Source organism: Etheostoma cragini, chromosome 2 (genome assembly GCF_013103735.1).
Source record: "Etheostoma cragini isolate CJK2018 chromosome 2, CSU_Ecrag_1.0, whole genome shotgun sequence".
Taxonomy (NCBI): domain Eukaryota; kingdom Metazoa; phylum Chordata; class Actinopteri; order Perciformes; family Percidae; genus Etheostoma; species Etheostoma cragini.
This window is the reverse complement of record NC_048408.1, coordinates 15,981,632-16,002,905: the sequence shown is the minus strand read 5'-3', so window position 1 is coordinate 16,002,905 and position 21,274 is coordinate 15,981,632. Positions and strand designations below refer to the sequence as shown.

The 21,274-nt window shown below is 39.8% G+C and overlaps 1 protein-coding gene across 2 annotated transcripts in view; it reads left to right on the top strand.

Annotated features, from left to right (window-relative positions):
* The window catches only part of klhl5 (kelch-like family member 5), a 45,344-nt gene extending 25,103 nt beyond the window's left edge, over nucleotides 1–20,241 (top strand). For both annotated transcript variants that reach the window (XM_034858368.1, XM_034858359.1), the window contains exons 3-13: nucleotides 5,099–5,235; nucleotides 6,074–6,270; nucleotides 7,744–7,956; nucleotides 10,940–11,126; nucleotides 12,140–12,364; nucleotides 13,601–13,676; nucleotides 14,140–14,226; nucleotides 15,811–15,885; nucleotides 16,240–16,377; nucleotides 18,013–18,184; nucleotides 19,461–20,241. In XM_034858368.1, the coding sequence (XP_034714259.1) occupies nucleotides 5,099–5,235; nucleotides 6,074–6,270; nucleotides 7,744–7,956; nucleotides 10,940–11,126; nucleotides 12,140–12,364; nucleotides 13,601–13,676; nucleotides 14,140–14,226; nucleotides 15,811–15,885; nucleotides 16,240–16,377; nucleotides 18,013–18,184; nucleotides 19,461–19,517 (1,564 nt within the window). In that variant the 3' untranslated portion in view covers nucleotides 19,518–20,241. The remainder of the gene's footprint in view (nucleotides 1–5,098; nucleotides 5,236–6,073; nucleotides 6,271–7,743; nucleotides 7,957–10,939; nucleotides 11,127–12,139; nucleotides 12,365–13,600; nucleotides 13,677–14,139; nucleotides 14,227–15,810; nucleotides 15,886–16,239; nucleotides 16,378–18,012; nucleotides 18,185–19,460) is intronic.
* The last annotated feature ends 1,033 nt before the right edge of the window (nucleotides 20,242–21,274 follow it).

Sequence of the window (21,274 nt, the reverse complement as noted above, 5' to 3'; positions counted from 1 at the left end):
ATGTACCATTGAGGTTGCAACTAATAGTTATTATTGATTAGTTATGTTTTGAATTAATTGATTAATTTTTTGTTTGACCAAATGTTACAGGTTGCCCAAAACTTGCTGGGCACTCTGTGAACCATGCACAATATAAATATTACATTCAACCATACTCGCCCATGCATTCTCTGTCTCTGTCTGCAATCTGCAACTATTTAGTCAAATAATCTAAATTTTTTGAGCAAAAATCCTATCTTTGGACAGTTGGTTCAACAAAACTAGCAACATGAAGACACATTTTGCGGTATGAGAAATTGTGTAGATTTCTCACTAGAGAAATCAATCAATCAATTAATCGGAAAAGTAATTTATCAATATTAAAAATCAACGTTAGTTGCAGCCCTTAATCCAACATGTACATCAAATGTCTTACTATGCACATACAGTGACAAGCATTATGATTAATGTGTGTGTGTGACTACAGTCTTTCACACACACACACACACACACACACACACACACACACACACACACACAGAGAGCAAAACCACAGTCATGATTATAAAAGTCCCTTTTATTTTTGTCATTTTTCTGAATCACACAGTCAATTGAGCCTCTGAATCAAGCATCAAACACACACACACACACACACACACACACACACATGCCTGTCACACACCTCAACTTGTCGCTGTTGCTCTCTGGGCACGTGGCCACGGATGCAGCAGCAGGGTCCATCTGCACAAGGATGAGACAGAAGAGCGATCCTCCACCAGAAAAAGCCTCCTTTTCTCTCACTGAATTCCTCCTCTGCCTCATTTGATTTGGTTCTTCAGGCACAGATGGTGACAAACCAACAGACCCTGCTGTATGAGAATGCTAATGGTGTATGTGAAATGTATGAGTGTGTTGGCATCTGATGTTGTGGGTCTGTGTTGAGTGTGTGTACAAGTAAAGGGGTAGGAGTAAGATGTTTGAAAGTGGGTGTTTTGTTTGCAATTGATTTATTGTTTGTGTAGGATATAAATGTGTTCTGTATACAAAACATACACCCTCTTTCTCTCCCTTTCTCTGTGTCTTACAAGTACACACAAACAAATGCACCGTTTGCTGAATAGGCCACTTGTACTGTGTATAGCTGCATACATGATTCTTGTGGAGTTTGTTGCAAGCAGTGCACTTTGAGCAAAACTCAAGCTCTATATATACGTTAAAAAAGTAGAGTATAATTGTACTGTGTGTCTCTGGGGCAGTGCTCTAAAAAACATTATCTTGCAAAGCTGTTTTTGTACCCCCAAGTGGACACCTCTGTATGAGGGCAGACATTTCTGTGTACCGCTAGATCAATAGCATTAATAATGCTAACATGTTTTTTTAAAGATTAATTTTTGGGCCTTTATTTATAGGACATATGAAGACATGAAAGGGGAGAGAGAGGGATAATGAAAGGCAGCAAAGGTTCTACTTTACCTTTATTTTGTGTGGAGAAAAGTCATAAGAGTTAAATAAGTCTCTCCGACCAGGCCTCCTGTTGTTTTTCTCTCTCAATTTTTCCACCACTGTGTCCTGCACTGAGCAGCTTAGTGTTCAGTTTCCATCTTTTCCTGAGTCCAAATCATCTGTTTCCTGCTTTCTTTACTCTGGCATTTTGTCTTCTCTGTGCTCTTTCCATTACAGAGTGAAACACTGCCTGCTTTGTATCTGTCTTCTACAAGGTGCATTTGTGTTTAAATAACCCAGTACTGTAAAGTAGTCTAAGTTGCTCACTGCAAGTCAGAAAGAGACCCACATGAAAAATTGAATAAGAATACTGTGTGTGTGTGTGTGTGTGTCAGAAAGCGAGAGAGATAAGAAAGAGATACCAAACTGGAATACTTGCAGAGCAACTTCCTGCTGACTATAGTGTATTTTGACATCTTTGTCTGTAAAAGACCCACACACACAACTCTTCTCTGCTGACATGGTCCCGGTGTCACACTCAGTAATGAGACTATACACATGTGCATGACACACACACACACACACACACACACACACACACCAGAGTTGTCAAGTAACAAAGTGCAAATACTGTGTTACCTTACTTCGGTAGAAATTTTGAAATTTCTACTTTTCTGGGGTAATTAATTTACAGCAGTTTTATCCAATTATTAATTAATTAAAAAATACAATTACCTGTACTTTCTACTTCTTTCATTTTAATAATAGCCATGTTACTCCTATTTCAGTTTGACTTGTCTTCATTCCGTCTTGTCATCAGTCAAAAAAACACAAAAAATAACAAATATCTATCCAGATAAATTGTGCCAACCAGATGGAGTGAATCCATTGCCCTCACAGATATTACAAGTAGTTTTGAAACCAGTACTTTTACACTTTTACTTGAATAAAAAGCTTAAGTTATACTTCTATATGAGTATTGAATGTAAATACTGTTGATACCTCTGACACATACACACACACACACACACACACACACATGCAAGCCTGTTGACCATGAAGTAGAAAAACAATTTTAACATGTGAAATTCTGTTCACATAGTTATCAAACAGAGCTCTAATGTGAACTTTATCGTGATCAGTTACCATCAACCATATTTAGATCAGTAATTAATAATGAACTCTGCAGTGATCTGGAGGACTACACTTTAGATCAGTCATTTAGCATCCCTTGCACAGTTGCCACCTCATTTACAAAGACCTCTCCAAGAGCAAAGACTGAAAAATTCTTCTCATAAAATATTAAATAACAACACATTTTATACTTCACAGGGACATGAAAGGCTAATGGATTGTTGCGATGGGGAATTAATTCACTTTTTTGTAAACAACCTTAGCACAATTCCTTTATGTCCTTTCTCTGGTTGGCTCTGCACAATGCCATATTTCTGTCAGACTCTCTCGCCTCTAAATTTTACATTGCGCTTACATTAAGCATACTCCTCTCTCTTTCTTTCTCCCCTGCCAATGAGCTTAGCTGCTGTGATTGACACATGCAGTGAATTGAATAATCTCTTCTCCAACTGCAGGTATTGGCATGTATTTTATAGTGCAAGCCAGGACTGTATCTGGCTGGGGTTGTGTCTTGTTTTATATGGTTTTCTGTAGGCGCTTTTGTAAATTCTGTGTACAAAATTTTTTTTATTCTTAATGACAAACCATGTGTAAGTAAAGAGTTGAAAATGTAGAGAATAGAAAGAATCTTTTTTTACATGGGATATTCAAGGAGCAAAAACATCTATGGAAAGTTACAGCATTCAAATAAGGAAAGTGAAATTACAGTATTCACATTCAGGCAGCATGGCCTTATGTTCATTTTTTGTATCCTTTTGGTGCTTGTAGAAACATGTATTTCTCATTTTTTATAGAATCTTACTATGTTAAGACAATAATTATTTTCTTAATGTAAGCAAATCTCTGGGCCTTTGTGGCATCTGTGTGTGTACATTCTTCTTCCAACATCTTTACCAGATGTTCCTGTTTAGTTTTACATCACTTAGAGATCTGCTAATGTGGAACTGGGTTCAAAGATAAACAATCCTAAAAAAATAAATGAGTTTTGATCAGTCAAAAATTATGAAAATATACTGTATATCAGATATTAAAAACTTGGTTCTTACTGCTACTGAGTGAATGTGCTCCACTGCAGTTTGACTAGTAAGCATTTAAACATCTGAGCTCTAACCTCTCAATATGCTCACTCTGTACAAACATCTGGAGATGCCTTAGGCTCAGGCCAGGCTGTTGTTTGCTCAGTTGTTTTTCACCTCTAATAACATCTGTTCAGAGATAGCAGTATACAATGATAGTGCCATTCGGAGACGATTGATTTCATTTTATTTAATATTAAATGCTCTCAATAAATGATAAAAGAAATGTGTAGAGCACATACGTGCAAGAATTCTTTCATGATTTACAAATGGTTTTATTTAAGCATCTACAAGAGACTGATAAAAGACAGTTATGATACATGCTTTACCTTGTTGTTCAACAGCCTTTATGTTAATCTGACTAATCTTTTAATTTGGAAGTGAAATTGTTTTTTTTGTTTTTTTAGATTACCATTGGGCAATTTACTTAAAAGCAATGAGGGTGCTTTATTCAGACATCAGACCGGCATATTAAATTGTTACAGATTGATGTTAACGGGTCTGGAAGTCTCAATAAAGCAATATAGAATAACAGTCAGATAATAAAAATATGTATCAAAACATTGTTTGAATTTATTTGATTAGGACAATGCACATTAATGAACATTTCTGTAAATGCGCCCGTGTTAGCCAATTGACTATTTTTTAACTGTAGTCCTACCTAGGATGCATGTCTTTTATGGTGGGAAGAAACCCGAGCACCCAGAGGAAACCCACGCATAGATCTAGTTATTCTGGCCTCTTTTTTTATCACTCATTGGGTTTCTTGAATTTTGACACTTTTGCACCCCTGTTGGTAGTGCAAACTTTCCACTCTTGCCACTTTCTACTCTTGGTCATAGTAGGAAATACATATCTGTTGTGGCCTTAAACTAGGTACACTCAATTTCAATGAACTTTTGCTTCTCAACTGATCTGCGATGGGACACTTTAGACACTGTAGTTTCCAACACCATACTTTATTTTTCACCGTATTACAATTTGCAGACCACTTTTAAATCTGACACCTACAAGTCAGTAGGAAGAAGAGAAGTACTTCACTAAAAGTAGTTTCATAAAGAATGGGAAAAAATAGCTTGAGGGAGAAGTTCAAACCCTGCTTTCTTTCTCCGCTCTACACAGCTGACCCATCACTGCATGAAGTAGCCGTGAATGTTAATTGTCGGTTTTCGTAAAGAGCCCTCAAAATTCTGACAGTGGAGAGGTACGGGGGGAAGGGGGTTTCAGTCAAGGATTGACAAACACTTCAGTTGGAGCACACCGAAGCCTTTAACTCACATGTGTATCTACTTTAATATATTTGCAGGAGGATAATGCTGTACGTTGTTTGGCAGTGTCATCATTTCCAGGCCTCTTTGTTGTATCCTTTCCCTGTCATCCTGACTAGGCAAGGTCAAAGTACTCCGTTCCTCCATTACAGCTGTCCGTCCTCTCTGACTGATGTCTGACACTCTCTCCACTCACAGAATTGTCCTCTCATCCGTGTCGGACTACTTTGCGGCCATGTTCACCAGTGATGTGAGGGAGGCCAAGCAGGATGAGGTGAAGATGGAAGGAGTGGACCCTGATGCGTTGTGGGTACTTGTGCAGTATGCATACACAGGTAGGTACAGACACCCTGATCGCCTATATTAGAAAAAGATCAGTACATACTGTCAGTCAAAAATCACATACTACAATGTTTTTGAAAATTAGTTTGGAGACTTTTTTAAACTTTTTTTATCCATTTTTAAATTTTTGCACCTTCAGTAAGAACATATTGGTTTGGAGCTGAGTACCACAGATGGAGTAGGAAGGTTGAAAATTTTGGGTCCCTATGCTTTACTCTATGCTTTGTGAGCTCCATAACGCAGATAAGCCACACCCACCCCAGCACGGCAACCAATAAACTAATAGCTGGATGATTACGTGAGACTTTGTTATTGTTAGGAAAAGGGAAATTAGCGATCCAGATTTGAATATGAACACCATGTGCTGTAGCATTCATGCATGTTAGCCTCAGCTGAAGTAACAGCTACTCTGTGTTAACACCACTGCATCAACTTGAGTCTCACAGTTTGTAATAATTCTGGGATGGCGAGGATAATCCCATTGGTGACAGATTTTTCAAAACCACACCAGTGCATTTTTGTAATCTCTTCAACAGAAATGGTAAAACATTGACAATGCCTGGACAGCTGTAATATATTGTACCTTTTAGTAGGTTTTGGTTTGGTATTTATAGTAAGGTAAAAAACTAAAATCCTTAGCCGCCACAATGTTTTCCATGCTAAATAATTGTAATAATTTTGGTCGTTTTGATTGCGGTATTACTCTTGATCTCAAAACCTTTTGCATAATACATCTTGGACATTTTAAAATATGCAGTCCTTTTGTAATGTCTTTCTATTATGCCATCTGACTGTCATCCTTCTTCTCCATCTCCCCTCTTTGCCTTCCAGGTCGTCTTGAGTTGAGGGAGGACACCATTGAGTCTGTGCTGTCTGCCTCCTGCCTACTGCAGTTGTCTTCGGTGGTTCAGGCCTGCTGTTCGTTCCTCATGAAGCAGTTGCACCCTTCCAACTGTCTGGGTATCCGCTCCTATGCCGACGCTCAGGGCTGCAATGACCTGCAGAGGGCCGCTCATGCCTACACCATGGTTGGTACACGCCCAGTTCATCTCTATACCTCCAGCGATTGTAGAGCCACCACGGGAAAACAACTACTTTAGAAATATGGGTCAGAAAATGATGATGTAGATTCAATTAGACCACATGTGATGTATAGGTTTTAACTTTCATTAAGTAAGAACAATGAACAAGCTTCTTTTGCTTCTCCCTTTCACAACTATCCCTCTCTACCTCTGTACAGTTTCTACAGTCAGACATTTTTATCCTTTACGTTATTCTTGGTAACAAATTGGTTCCTCATTCACAAAGCACCACACACCCTCATCGCTACAATGGCTGTTTTCAGCACAGGGTTGCTATGGTGACTGTGAAATAGCTCCTCCGTTGACTTATTCTTTTTCTTTTCTTTTTCTCTGCTTTCTTAACGTGCCTTTTCTTCCATCCTGCCTCCCTCTGTGTCTGTCTCTGTCAATGTCACTGTTTCTCTCCTTTTTCCTTTCTATTTTAGGGATTATTGTTAGACTTAGATCTGCTGTAATTATGTTGTGTAGGTGGCTTAAACTGGGTGTAACTGTCTGCCTATGACTGTAATTCATTCACATACATACACCGCTCACAGGATTATTACAGCTGATGTGTAAGAGCTATACAGTAGACTGCGTAGTGAGATAATCGATTTCATTTCTTTTTTTTACATTTAAAATGTTTTTCTAACCTTTTTCAATTCTCTAATTTTTTAATAGATTAAATTAAAAACACAAATGAGAATAGCTGTGTCAAACATTCACAGAACTACATCAACAACAGCAGCAACCATTGTCATTACTTTTATTAATGTCACAGTTCATTATTGGCACACAATTACAAAGCATAATGTAGAATAACACTGAGGATATTTTTGTATTCTGGCCTCTATTTAAACTCGCTACTAGAACTAAAAGCGTTGATTAATCAATCTGTTTCAGAATATTAACATGCAACCTATTTTCATGATCAAGTAATTGTTAGACATTCTCTGATTCCAGTTTCCTTATTGCGAAAATAGTCTATTGCTATAGTATTTAGTAACTATATCTCTTTGAAGTTATGATGGACATTTGTGCCTATTTTGTTAAATTATATAGACCAAACAATTAATTGGTTAATTTAGAAAATAATCAGAAGATTAGTAAATTATGAAAATGATTGTAAGTTGTAGCCCTCCTCTGTACAACTCGCGCTACCTCCTCATTTTATAGCATTGTATTATTTCAACCTTTTTTCATTTATGCTCCATCTTTTCATCCATCCTCCTCAGACCTTTCTCAAGCCCGCCTTTCCTTCCTTTTCTTTTGTTGCCTTGATCCCTTTCTCTCTCCACTCAAACGTTCCTATTGTTTTTCTCCTCTCATTCCTTTTTTTCCACCTTTATTTATTATTCATTCATTCTTACTTTTTTTTTTAGACTAATCTGACCCTTTCCTTCTCTACTCTTATAACCATTTCATCTCCCTGTCCACCAGGAACACTTTTTAGAAGTGATGGGATGCCAGGAGTTCCTGTTGCTACCTGTGGAGGAGATGGAGAGGCTGATCACGTCTGATGACGTCAACGTGCCAGATGAGGAGACCGTGGTAACGTCTTTGCTAACATGGGTCCTTCATGACACAGACATGCGACAACATCACCTACCCTCGCTGCTGGCTCACATACGACTGCCACTGCTGCAGACACAGGTGAGAGCTGCAAAGGGCATACCGTACTGTTGTACTGTGCTTATTTAAAGTGGCTACAATCTGTATTTTTATAATAAAAATGACATTGTAAAAAACAATATGAAAGCTGTCACTCATAATGATTTAAATTATCAACCCAAATCTTGCAGCTTTATGGAATTAATAGCACGTTTCAGCTATTACAGCTTTTTAGCTGTCTGGCCCACATTTTATTATTTTGGTACACAATTAGGGATCTCATAGCATTGTTTTCAGATGAAAAAGCTCCGAAAACCCACTGTACACTCTCTGCTCTGCACCAAACAGCAGAGAAACACAGTTGGTGACTAGCCAGTGAACATAGTGTGCTAACCTAGTGTGGAGCATTTATCAGTTTAAGAGACAGAAATTTCCCTCAGAATTGAAGTGACCAATAACAAAGAATTTAAATTTTGAGCTTACATTCATCAGGTGGCCACAAACATGACTCCAAATGAATAAAAATGTTTCTCCAAGAGGAATTATATTTAATAATTTTGTATATATATATAACAAAAGCAAATTAGCTCAACCTAACACTTCACCACATAATTTTTGTAGGAGCTTTGCCAAAGTTGTTCATGTCTCATTATCTGTTACATCAATGTGTAAGGCAAGTCAGTTTGTCAGTCTTTCTCCTGGCGATCTGCTGGACTTTTTCATGGCTAAATTTGTCTCGTGCTCTGTCCCTCCTCCGTCTTCTCTACCTCCTTTGGCTCTAGTCCGTCTCTCTGTCTCTATCCGTTTTAGGCAATTTGAGGGACTATAATCATTACGCTAACTGCAGATCACAACTGTTACTTTGACACGTGTGTGCTTGTGCTTGTTGTGTTTTTCTGAGTGTGTGCATGTAGCTCATCCTCTCTCCTCTTCCTTGCTTGTGCAGCAGAGTATCTTTACTGATAATGTGGTGCTGAGAAGTTTATATGCTAGGCAGAACCTCAGTTACAGCCTAGGGCATTGGATGGTCTCTCACACACACATTTTTAAACCTTAATTAAGTGTGAAATCTCTCTCAACCGCAGTTAAATTATCTGTTCTCTTCCTCTACCTCATCGGTCATTTCCCTTACTATATATAAAGAAGCTGTAGAGATAAACCCCCCTCCTTTTTCCATCTTCTCTGCTTGTGACTATACATATCCCAGGTTTGCACTTGTGTGGTATAAAGTATGAACACCTCAGATATAAGACTTTGCCCTGGTCAGCTAAAATCACAAGTAGCTGTAACATGTAATCAGGTGAGAAGATGAATGGAAAAGCAGTAGAATGGCACTACAGCAGAGAGAGCAGAGACAAGACAGACATAGAGCTGAGCTAAACCGCTAACAGTGTATTACCCCCCCCCCACCACCACCACCACCATGCTAAATGGATAAATGAATGAATTCAGCAACCTCATGAGCTGTGACATGCTAGTAATACAACGTATAAACCTCACACAGACATCTGATCGATATTCATCAACGAGTTAGTCAGCTCTTATCTAGGCCGCTGTGTGATTACTCATCAAGAGGATATCACTGCACCTAATTAATACCTTTAATCCCTTCTACCCATTAACACTGTCACACACACAGACACATACACGCTCGGTCTAATCTTCTCAGAGAAACATCTGTGGGCAGTAAATCGGACATTGTGCACCAAACAGAAAGACTGGACAGTAAGTGTGTGTGGATGTCTTTAACAACAATGGACATTGATAAATCTGCTGATTACTTCCTCAATTAACCATTTGGTCATAATAATAGCGGAAAATAAGAAAAGAAATATACCCATTACATTGTGTGTGTGTGTGTGTGTGTGTGTGTGTGTGTGTGTGTGTGTGTGTAAATCATAAGTTGACAAAGTCTATGCTAAAACGGAGAAGGGAGGACTACTCTCACTTCCCACTGTGAGGTAAAGAGAGGAGAAAGTGGGATGTCTGCAGGATTCAGTCTTATCATGCCCTCCACATTCAATCCTTCACAGTGTGATGGATAAATAGCACAGGAGAGGACAAGCACGTTTTCTATCACTGTCTTTTATCACACACACACACACAGTTCTGCCGAAATAGGGTTCACCCTAATTTGTTGTAATCGGTGATTGTGTGCAATGGAAGTGTGTGTTCACCCTGTCCTGTAAGCTGCTTATCCATTTACCATGCTTGCTTTACGCTCTCCACGTCTGGCTAGAAAAATTGATTTTATATTCAGCGACCAAATTAAATTATTTGGGCCAAATCTTTCTTTTTGTGGTGGTGGAGACACCAAAGAGGAAAAGGGTGTAAAAAATAAATCTGCTGTGTCTTTTTTATCAAATGCTCTTTATTATACTTGTTCTCTGTTTTTGAAACTTAGCAACCATTTTTGAACATCCCCACCAACATACATATATGTGCAGGTAAAATCTGGCTCCTTTTGAACTTCTACATCTTTCCGTCTGTTTTCACACATACATACGCAAGCGCACACAAACACACATCTGTCTAAATGTAAATCATGTAATTCTTGCCTTCTCTCCTTCCGGGGAAAACTTGCTTCACATCACCCTGCCTCTCTTACAGGCAGTGATTTCCTGTGGAAGAATTTTAAGCTACAGTCTGGTGGATTGAAGTGCTTCGTGCTGCAGCCCCTGGTTGTCTTTATGTATGTGTATGTGTGTGTGGTCATAAATGAGGTTAGAGGGTACGGACTAGAGAGCTGATGAGATGCTGGGGACAGATTAGTCCCATAGTGTGTTTGATGATCAGTGTACGTGGGTGTGTGTGTGTGCGTGCGTGCTTGTCTGTGTGTGTGTGTGTGTGTGGCTGCACACTAATGGCTGCTGGTTTGATCTAATCTCTCAATCAATGAGAGAACAGCTTTCTTTCGACCCTCAGACCTCCACAATCAGTGATAACATTGTGACCCGCACATGCAGTATACAGCTACCCTGCATTCATTTGTTGATAGTGAATTTTTTTATTATCGTGTGTGTAGTTCTTGGCAGACTTGGAGTCCAACCCTCTGCTCCGGAACAGTATGGAGTGCCAGCGACTGTTGATGGAAGGGATGAAGTATCAACTCTTGCCTCAGCGTCAGCCCCAACTTCAGAGTCCCCGCACCCGGCCCCGCAAGGCAACTGTTGGGGCCATGTTCGCCGTTGGGGGCATGGACGCTACAAAAGGTAGAACAAGCACTTGCACGAAAACACTGAACAGATATTTCATATATGTAGTGTATATACTGTACAGTATATTATTGTAGTTAGTTTTGTTTTTAAAGATAGTTTTTTGGGTCATTTTTAGGCCTTTATTTTCACTGGACAGATGAAGACATGAAAGGGGAAAGAGAGGGAGAATAACATGCAGCAAAGGGCCGCAGGTCGGAGTCGAACCTGCGGCCGCTGCATTGGGGACATATATATGTGCGCCCGTTCTACCAATTGAGCCAACCCAGCCACTGTTTTTGTATTTTTCAAATGTTTTTATTGGCAGCATTTGTTGCAAAAGATGTTAAAAAAAAAGACAGAGAAAGCAAAACGAAAAGGAGGGAATGTGTGTGGGGAGTGTGTTTGAACTACACCTGAGAAAACTGACTTCACCTTCAGAGGCTCAAGGGCTGCTCTGTTGCTCCAGTCTGTGCAGGGATGCAGGGCCACCAGAGCTCTGCATGTGTGATGCCGGGACGTAGCTAAATATTTGAGGGGTAGGGGGCTAAGATTGCTACAATTATTGTTTTTATAAATTAATATTACAGTGTTTTTAATGTTATAGAACATAGTGGCAGTTTTTTTAACACCAAAGGTAGGGGGGCAGTGGTCTGCCCCCCATTTCCCCCCTGTAGACCTGCCACTGACAGGGTATATAGGGGTATGTTAAATCTATCAAAACAAAATTCACAGATATTTCCTCTTAATTCTGGTTTGATGGAATAACCATCTTTTGTCTTGTAACCATGATCAGGCATGAGAAAATGTTATAACATAGAGCTCATTTATCCATGTGTGCTTTCAGGCTGTCTGTCTTTACACACAAATACACTGAATCTACTGTTGGGGAGTAAATAAAAGTGGCATAGTCCTACCTTGAACTGACATCTTGAGAGTGGGTATCCTGGTCAGGTTCATCAGAAGGGTAAAATTAGAGCATATCAAGGGCACCATATTTATTTGACATGTTTTTCTGTTGTTCCCTCCAGGCGCTACCAGTATCGAGCAGTACTGTCTGCGTCGGGACACGTGGAGGCAGGTAGCCACCATGAGTGGACGGAGACTACAGTTTGGTGTAGCCGTCCTTGATGGCCGTCTCTATGTCGTGGGCGGCCGCGATGGACTCAAGACTCTAAACACTGTGGAGTGTTACAACCCGCACAGCAAGTCCTGGAGTGTTATGCCTCCCATGTCCACCCACAGGCATGGCTTGGGTAAGCCCCATGTTGGAGAAGAAATGTGACAAATAAATACATTTCAAGCCGAAAAGGGCTTGAAAAGGTCTATTGGGCAAGCCTTTTAAAGATGTTGGATTATGTTATTTGAATTTTGAGATATTAGATTGTTGCAGCTGTTAGCTGTCAAACAAAGTGCTGCCATGAAGAACTAAACACAGAGAAATACAAAAATGCACTGACGCACACAAGATTGAATTGCAATGATTTATTCCTCCACACGTAAAATAAAACTAGCACTGCAGTTACAAAATGTATAATTACGTTTTGTCGATATAAGTATGTTTGGTGAACAGAAAGTGTTTGCTCCCAGCTTCACCCCCTCTCTGTCAAACCCTAAAAACAGGTGAACAGGCAAAGCACAAACAAGTACAAACATGTTATCGCTTCTGGTCAAACCGCAATAAACACGCCCACCACCTACAACATAAGTGCACAATAGAATAATAATAATAATAAATTATATAAATAAGACTATAAACAACATACAGTATGTGGCTCCTGCACTGATCTTTTATCTCTGCTAAAAAAGTTGTCATTTCACTTCTAACAAAGTGAGGTCAAAGGTCAGTTTCAGTTACACAACAGCACCTCAACAGCAATTTAGCAATTAGGCACAGTGGCTCAGTGGTAAGCACTTCTGCAAGAAGTTTCTTGGTTTGAATCCAGGCCAGTTTGCGTGGGTTTTCTCCGGATGCTCCAGTTTCTTCCCACTCTAAAGACATGCATGCTTGGTAGGACTACAGTACACTGTTGCATTTACAGAAATGTTGATTAATGTAAATGCTGGTTAATCAAATAAATACATTTACAATTTAGGGTCATGCTCAAGACCACTTTAACAGACTGAACCTGTGTATTTTGTGTGCAGGACAGTCACCTTACTCACTGTGCAAGCCTACTATTACCATGACAACATTTGATAAGGCGTGCTTTGCTGGTGCTTCATTGTTTTTAAAAAATGTGTGCATGTGTGTGAAGGGAGATGGGGATTCAAACACACATCTGGCACCACAGATGCTCTGGCAGATACATCCCTGGAGTATGGAGGTGTCCACATGCTGCTAACTCTGCACACCTGATGTCCAGGGTGTTGTTACACACACAATGAAAAACTCACACTCTTGTCCTAAATGTGTGTGGTTTTATGAGCTTGTCCAAGGTGTTTTGTTAAGTTGCCATGATTAATCATACACATGTGGATGTGTATCACAGGCGTAGCTGTCCTAGAGGGGCCCATGTATGCAGTAGGAGGACATGATGGCTGGAGCTACCTCAGCACAGTAGAAAGGTAAGATACTTCACACACCTTTTTTATTCTTTTATTTGCTTTGCGTAAAGGATCAGTTTATTCATATAAGAAAAATATATATATATACATATACAGTGTGTATATTTATATATTTATTCTCACTTACATAGTTACTTAGTATATACAGTATATATATATTCTCACATCTTATGGTATTTAGCCATGCAAAAAACTTTGGTTTCATTTAACCAGGTTTTGAGATATTTCCATCCTACTACAGCGAGCTGACAGTTTCGTGACGTGGGGACTATTTCTTCAGTTGAAAATAGTTCAAATAAAATCTGTTGACAGCAGTTACTGTGGATGAAAACATGGGTCTGTTTTTGGAAACAGGTGTTGCTGCTGAAAGATGCAGTGATGGGAAATCAAAATCTCCTAACTGCACTGTATATTTCAGTAGTTGTTGGAAGGACTGAGAAGATGTTTACATAATTCTATTTAGGTGGGACCCCCAAGCTCGCCAGTGGAGCTTTGTTGCAAGTATGGCTACACCAAGAAGCACAGCGGGGGTAGCTGTTCTCAATGGCAAGTAAGTAAATCAACTCACATATTGCTTCACTCATCTGCGTTTAACCAAGTTAAAGATTCAATACTAGCACATGCAGTGTAACACTGAACATGCTTTTAGTTGTCTGTTTGGGGATACAAGTTGAAGTTGAAGTTGTTGTCAGTAGAAATTACACACAGTATTGCTTACTGTACTATTGTCATTTATATTGTATAATTGTACACATACTGTACCACCCCACCTCATTATAGTACATAGCCACTGTATACCATACTGTAGATGTCAATTAATAAGCAAAATCTCTCTCGAGAAGAGACCAATGGAGAAACTTTTTCAACTGCTTGAAACCAAACCGTTTTGGTCCCGCAGAAAGCAGCTGAACCAATATGACTTTGTCATTTGAGAGCATTCCCAGAGCATCTCATGACAAACACACTCTGCTAGTTTAAAAGAAACAGGTAATAGAGGTTAGGTTAGGTTACTGTAAATGCTATGCTTTCCTGCACGACACACTCTAGCATGATACAGTAATGGAAAATGTAACAATACTCACAGTCACTGGTGCACAAATACCATAATAGTGGGATTTGATAAATTCGAAATTGAATCTCCTTAATAACTGCCCCAGAGTTCTCCTGCAGCGAACAGTACAAGTCATAGTTTTAATATTGCACCTATGTTTTTATTATTCAAAGCCTTGTAGAGACGCTACATAGAAAGGCGTGTGTGTGTGTGTGTGTGTGTGTGTGTGTGTGTGTGTGTGTGTGTGTGTGTGTGTGTGTGTGTGTGTGTGTGTGTGTGTGTGTGTGTGTGTGTGTGTGTGTGTGTGTGTGTGTGTGTGTGTGCGCGTGCGTGCGCGTGCGTGCGTGTGCGCGTGTGCGTGTGTGCGTGTGTGCGTGAGAGAGGCTGTGTGTGTGTGTGCGTGTGTGCGTGAGAGAGGCTATCTGCATTTGTAACTGCATGTACTGTATGTGTTGTGTGTTCTCTGGGCTCTTTGTCTGCTGGAGCTCATTGTATTTTAAGTTGATTCCAGTTTACAACTTTGCCCAGGTGCATCTGCCAAAATACGGAGGGAGACCACTTCTCTCCTTTGATATTTTATTCAATAAAGTCTCCTTTTTTCTCTCTCCCTCTCCTCTTTCTCCTTGTGCAAAGTGCGTGTCCACGCCACTCTTTGGCATGCACATGAGAGCTGTGATAGCTTGATCTATGTAACTCTGTCTCAGGCAACATCCTATGTAAAAAAAAAGGATTCACACATCATCATCTGAGATTCTGACTACTAATTGACTGAAACCTGAGACCGGAGCAGGATTTAGCTCCAACACTATCCACAGACAGCATTTTGTACACACACACACACACACACACACACACACGCACACTGATTCCTCTGGGTTGTGATGCACACCAAGAGTGTTGGCTAATTGGTTTTGCTCACCTCACTTTTTCCCCAAATTCTGCAAAACACACACACAGATACAGCCTTGTACCATCTCCACTAAGTTCAAAAGAGACTTCCAGAGTCGAGAAATGTGTGCAGTGTTTTGTGTGGCAGGTGTTTTGTGTGTCCAGAGGAGTAACACCATCTTCTGTCTTCCCCAGGCTGTATGCAGTAGGTGGACGTGACGGCTCATCTTGCCTGCGTTCAGTGGAGTGTTTCGACCCCCACACCAACAGGTCACTTGATTTTACCAGAATTAATTACCTACTTCTGTTCTACTTTACTGCTTTACTTTCTACTCTAGAAAAGCACCTCTGTGCTTTTAAGGTTATTATCCACAGATGAAAGGAGATAGCTAACTCTCTAAGGATGTTAGAGTAGACCAAATATAAACAACTTCTGTTAAGAAAGCACTGCACATTCATTATGGTCTTCACTGTCACAAAGTTCTTATTGTTCCCCTGAAAATAGTCTCCTATTTAATTAAACAGCACCCTTTGGAATATCTTGAGTTGGCACATTTTTCTGTATTCCTCACTGGTGGAGGAAAGTCTCTTTTTCTTCCTGATGTTTACAATCTCAATCTACAGGTGGAATGGTTGTGCTCCTATGGCTAAAAGGCGTGGAGGTGTGGGTGTGGCCACATGGCATGGCTTCCTGTACGCCATCGGAGGTCATGATGCTCCGGCCTCGTCCCTTGCATCTCGGCTAAGTGATTGTGTGGAAAGGTGATGTGTGTGTGTGTGTGTGTGTGTGTGTGGAATATATAAGTAGTGCACAGTTTAATTTACTGTGTGTGTGTGATTTGTGTTGTATTTTAAATATATTTTAGGTGATGTCTAACTGTATTTGTATAATTTGATTAATTTGATTGTTGTGTCTTTTAAATAGAAAAAGAAAGTCCCAGTGAAAGTCGGCACAGTCTTTGTGATACTTTCAGATATGTAGGCGGTGGTAGCAGCAAATGCTGCCGTTTGCCACAGTGTCATTGTTGATATTACCGCTTGGGGGGTGCCAAAGTTGGATTTAGTTTTTTATTCTACACATAATGGATTGATTGATTAGCTTAGCTAAGCATAAAGGGAAACGGCTAGTCTGGTTCTGTCCAAATTTCAAAATAGTTGGATCTGTTATAGGTGACAATAGGGGCCGATCTATTCAATTCAATTTAATTCTATGTTTATATATTGTACAAATTATATACTGGAATTACAATTCCTGTTTTAAGTTGATGACCAATTTGTTGCTACATTTAAATGGTTTACACTTAAATTGTAATTCCTGTTAATTGTTTACTAAATTGCTGGTGCGTGATTGAATATTTAAAAATATAATAATAATAATAATACAGTTAATTTCTAATTCACTTTATATATACGCAAATCCCAAAGTGCTACATGATAAAACAACTAAGTGCAAAAATAAAAACACATGGAGAATAAAAATACATGGAGAGCATGAATATGAAAAATAAAATAAACAAAAACAAAAAGGGGAAATGGCAAGAGTTCAATCAAAAGGCCTCCTAAGAAGGTTGGTTTTAAGGCCACGTTTAAAAGCATCCACAGTCTGTGGTGTCCTCAGGTGGTCGGGAGAGCATTCCACAGTCTGGGAGCAGCTGAGCAGAAAGCCCAATCTCCCAGTGTATGGAGCTTTGTCCTGGGAGGTTTCAGGATGTACCCTGAGGCAAATCGGAGGGTGCGAGTTGAGGTCTGTGGGGTGAGGAGTTCCTGTGAGGTAGGGGGGGGGGCTTCACCATGGATGTACTGATAGGTAAGGAGGGAGACCTTATACTCAATCCTGAGTGAGACAGGAAGCCAGTGGAGTGATTTGAGGATGGGGGTGATGTGGTCATGTTTGCGCAGCCTCAACAGGATCCTAGCAGCGCTGGATGTATAAACATATATAACAAATCAGGATATTTATTTCAATGTATGCATTTGTAACGTTTTCATTTACAAAGTGAGCAAAGCAATGTTGCCTTACACATACTGTGGAAGAAATATCCCAGTCACTTCTACAGCAGTGTCAAAATCTGGACTGAAAAAGTTGGATGCATCCCTAATTTCAATATAGTTCTCTGTACAGGCACAACGGTACCATACCTAGCAACCCCACAGTGATGACAAAATGGCAGGAAATTAAACAAATTTGATACAATATTGTTACCTAATGAGCTTCAGTGGTGCTGGTAGTGTGTTTTCAATGAGCCAAGCTAGCTGCCCCCCCCCCCCCCGCTTTGGAAAAAAGGAGAAAGAAGTTCATATATCCCAAAATGTTCAACTGTCTCTAAATAAAATAGACTTTTGTTAACATCATTTCTCACTTTGTATGTTGTTTGTGTGTGTGTGGTGTCTGTTCAGGTATGACCCTCAAACAGATGTGTGGACGGCCGTTGCCCCCATGAGCATCAGCAGAGATGCCGTTGGTGTTTGTCTCCTTGGTGACCGCCTCTACGCTGTGGGCGGTTATAACGGGCAGGTGTATCTTAATGCTGTAGAGGCCTACGACCCTCAGACAAACGAGTGGACACAGGTACACACACAAATGCCACACACATGCAGTTTATGTTTGGAAGGAAAGAGTCTCTACAATTTAACATGCTCCATTCTCATATAATACAAACATACCATCAGCCGATTTTTATGTATCTACTTGCTAGTTTTTACGTAGTAGACACATTGACGGTTGTTCAGTAAAAACAAGTAATAAATCATGATATACGCCAATAAAGTTGCTATATAAATACACACATTCACAGTTTGACCTTCTTCAAGCTCCTCTCCTGTGTATCTTGGCATGTTTTTTTGTTGTTATGTAAATGTACATTTTCCTTGTTCTAATATTGTCCTTGACATCGCAGCAGTAAGGAAAAGAAGGCACTATTTTTAACGAGCTCACTCAGCACAAGTCTGTCACACTTCAGTTTATACCTCATCTCCTCTAGAGGATTTCCAACCAAAGCTGCTGGAAATCTGCAATTTTAGAGAAACGCACCATTCTGAGAAGGAGAGGGGTGCAGATGAGCGGATACAGAATACAGAAAACATTCAAACTGAAACAGAGGAAGGAGGACAAACTGAGATGTGAGGGGACATGTTGAGTCTGTTAAATGTCTCCTCTGTTCATTGTCAGAAACTGAAACAAACAAACCGGTGGGTGCGTTGTCTGTCCTTTCTTTGTAGCACCACTTCCACTGCTTGCTTTAGCACAAATCTGTCAATCTTTCTTACTTCCAAGACAGATAATGTGGGTGGTAAGTTCATGTTTTTGAAATAAGGTGACAGACAGCTCTGACTGACTATTAGCATAGAAGCAGTGGCTGCAAAAACTAACAGAACTAGACATCCACAGCAGACCCAAAGCTCCCCTTAGACCCACAGGATTATCTTCACTCCCAAGTCCCTGCTGTGCTGAACTCTCTGTTTTCTTGCAGGGAGTGATGAGGCCGGAGCATAGACTTTAGATAACATATGATCACCTTTAAAGTTCATATGGTGAACTTGTTAGTAAACTGTTGCCTATTTAAACATCAGTTAGATAAGGATTAACATCAGCATTCATTTGGAGTTGTGTTTCTGGCCACCTGATGAATGTAAGTCCAGTATTACCTCTTTGTTTTTGGTCTCCACCAACTATTGAGGGAAATATCAGGTTCTGTTAAATGCTCAACTATGTTCACCAGCTAGTCACTAACTGTGTTTGTCTGCTGTCTTAAGGGGACTACACTGATTTACAATTTTCCACTAATCCATTGCTGCACTTTTTTAGGATCCAGCTGTTGACTGTGATTATTTTTCTTGCTTTCCAGGTAGCACCTCTGTGTCTGGGCAGGGCAGGAGCATGTGTAGTGGCCGTCAGACTGTGAAAACTCTGTGAAAAGACTGTGAAAACACAACATCAGACATGGCAGACGGTGCATGATGTGGCTCAGATGCTTTGTGTTACTTCTGACATGGTCACTGAAGGTACACCAAGAAACAGCCTGTGTTCTGTGACCAACCATGGGAAGTGAGAGACTGATTACTAAACACACTTGGGGTTTTACACTTTGGCAAAGTCAGATTTAACTCTCCTGAACGACTGCCGTTATTCATCTTAATGTTCTTAATGGTTTGGTTAGGGTTGTCATGTGTCCGGTTTATGATAAAGTTTCCATATATGAACATTCTGAAAGCTTCACCAACAGTAGTGAAACAACACTGACATAATGAAGAGGAATTTGCAGTGTTTATCTATGCATGATAGAACACTTTTATCTCAGCTTTCTTTTCTCAACTATTATTTTGTTCCTGTAGACAAGGTAGGACAGACACGCACACTCACATGCTTGCTTTCAGCTTCTATTTCTGCTTTCAGAAAGGAGAGAGAGACAGAGAGAGAGTTTGTTAAGATTGTTGAGGTGCCTCATCATTTTACGCTCTCGATGCTCAAAACAATATCTGATAGGGCATATATTAAAATAGCATCAACGCTATTATTTTATGATGCAGTTAGCAATTTGTTCTCCTCTTTTTTTTTTTCTTTCTCGCCCACTGACAGATGAAAGAAAGACTTTTGACAGCATAACCTTCTGAACAGCCATACTGTAAGAAAATGTGCTGTCCTTTATTCTTTTCAGTCAAAAACACATCATCATGCTTTTATCTAATGTTTCGTTGTATGTCTTCCATATTACATCAGTTCACATCTGAAGCATACAGTATACTGTTATGTGTAATTTATTGTAGCTTTTTTAAGCTAAAGTGACAAATTATCTAACTGTTTGCTTTTTTTTCCATTTTTCATTTTGCAATTCTTCAAATAATTGTGGTTATTACTGTAAGCACTGCTATTAGGTTTATAACCAGAGTAATAATAATTACAGTAACTCTCTTTTTTGATCCCTGTAGGGAAATTTTCTTTTCCAATTTCCCATAGTGCACATGGTCAGCTATTTACAGGCTAGGTTTTATACAGGGTCAGTTGAGCTTTTCTGTCCCACCTCCCTTTTTGCAACTATATACATTTCTTAAGTGTGTGTGTGTGTGTGCGTGTGTGTGTGTGTGTGTGTGTGTGTGTGTGTGTGTGTGTGTGCGCGTGTGCGTGTGCGCGCGTGTGCGTGTGTACATGTGTTCAGAGAATGCAAGTAGTATATTTATATCTCAAATGAAAATCTTCCCCTTTCCCTCTCCACATCTTCAATTTCTTGCTGCTTTCTCTTTATCCCCATTTTCCCAGTTCATCACTACACACACACACACCATGTTTTAGAGCAGAATTGGATGCTCAGAAAAAAATGAACAACAGACCATATAATGAGACCATGAATTTAATAACGTTGATTCAGCTAGTGCCGACGTTTCGTTTGATGTTGAGTTCAAAGCGTTATTAGATTTGATGGCGCGGCAAATAAAGTATGAGACACTAGTGGACAATGCATCCCGTGATACAGCCTCATGTGTTCATATTTGTATACTTGTTTCAGAAAACTTACATGTTAAGAAACCTCAAGAATACAAAAAATGTTGACTGCAGGTTCAATACTGTCATGCCAAAATGATGTCATGCTGCCTACCTAATTGTGTATTTCTCCTGTCTAGCTCAATCGTGTGTGTGTGTGTGTGTGTGTGTGTGTGTGTGTGT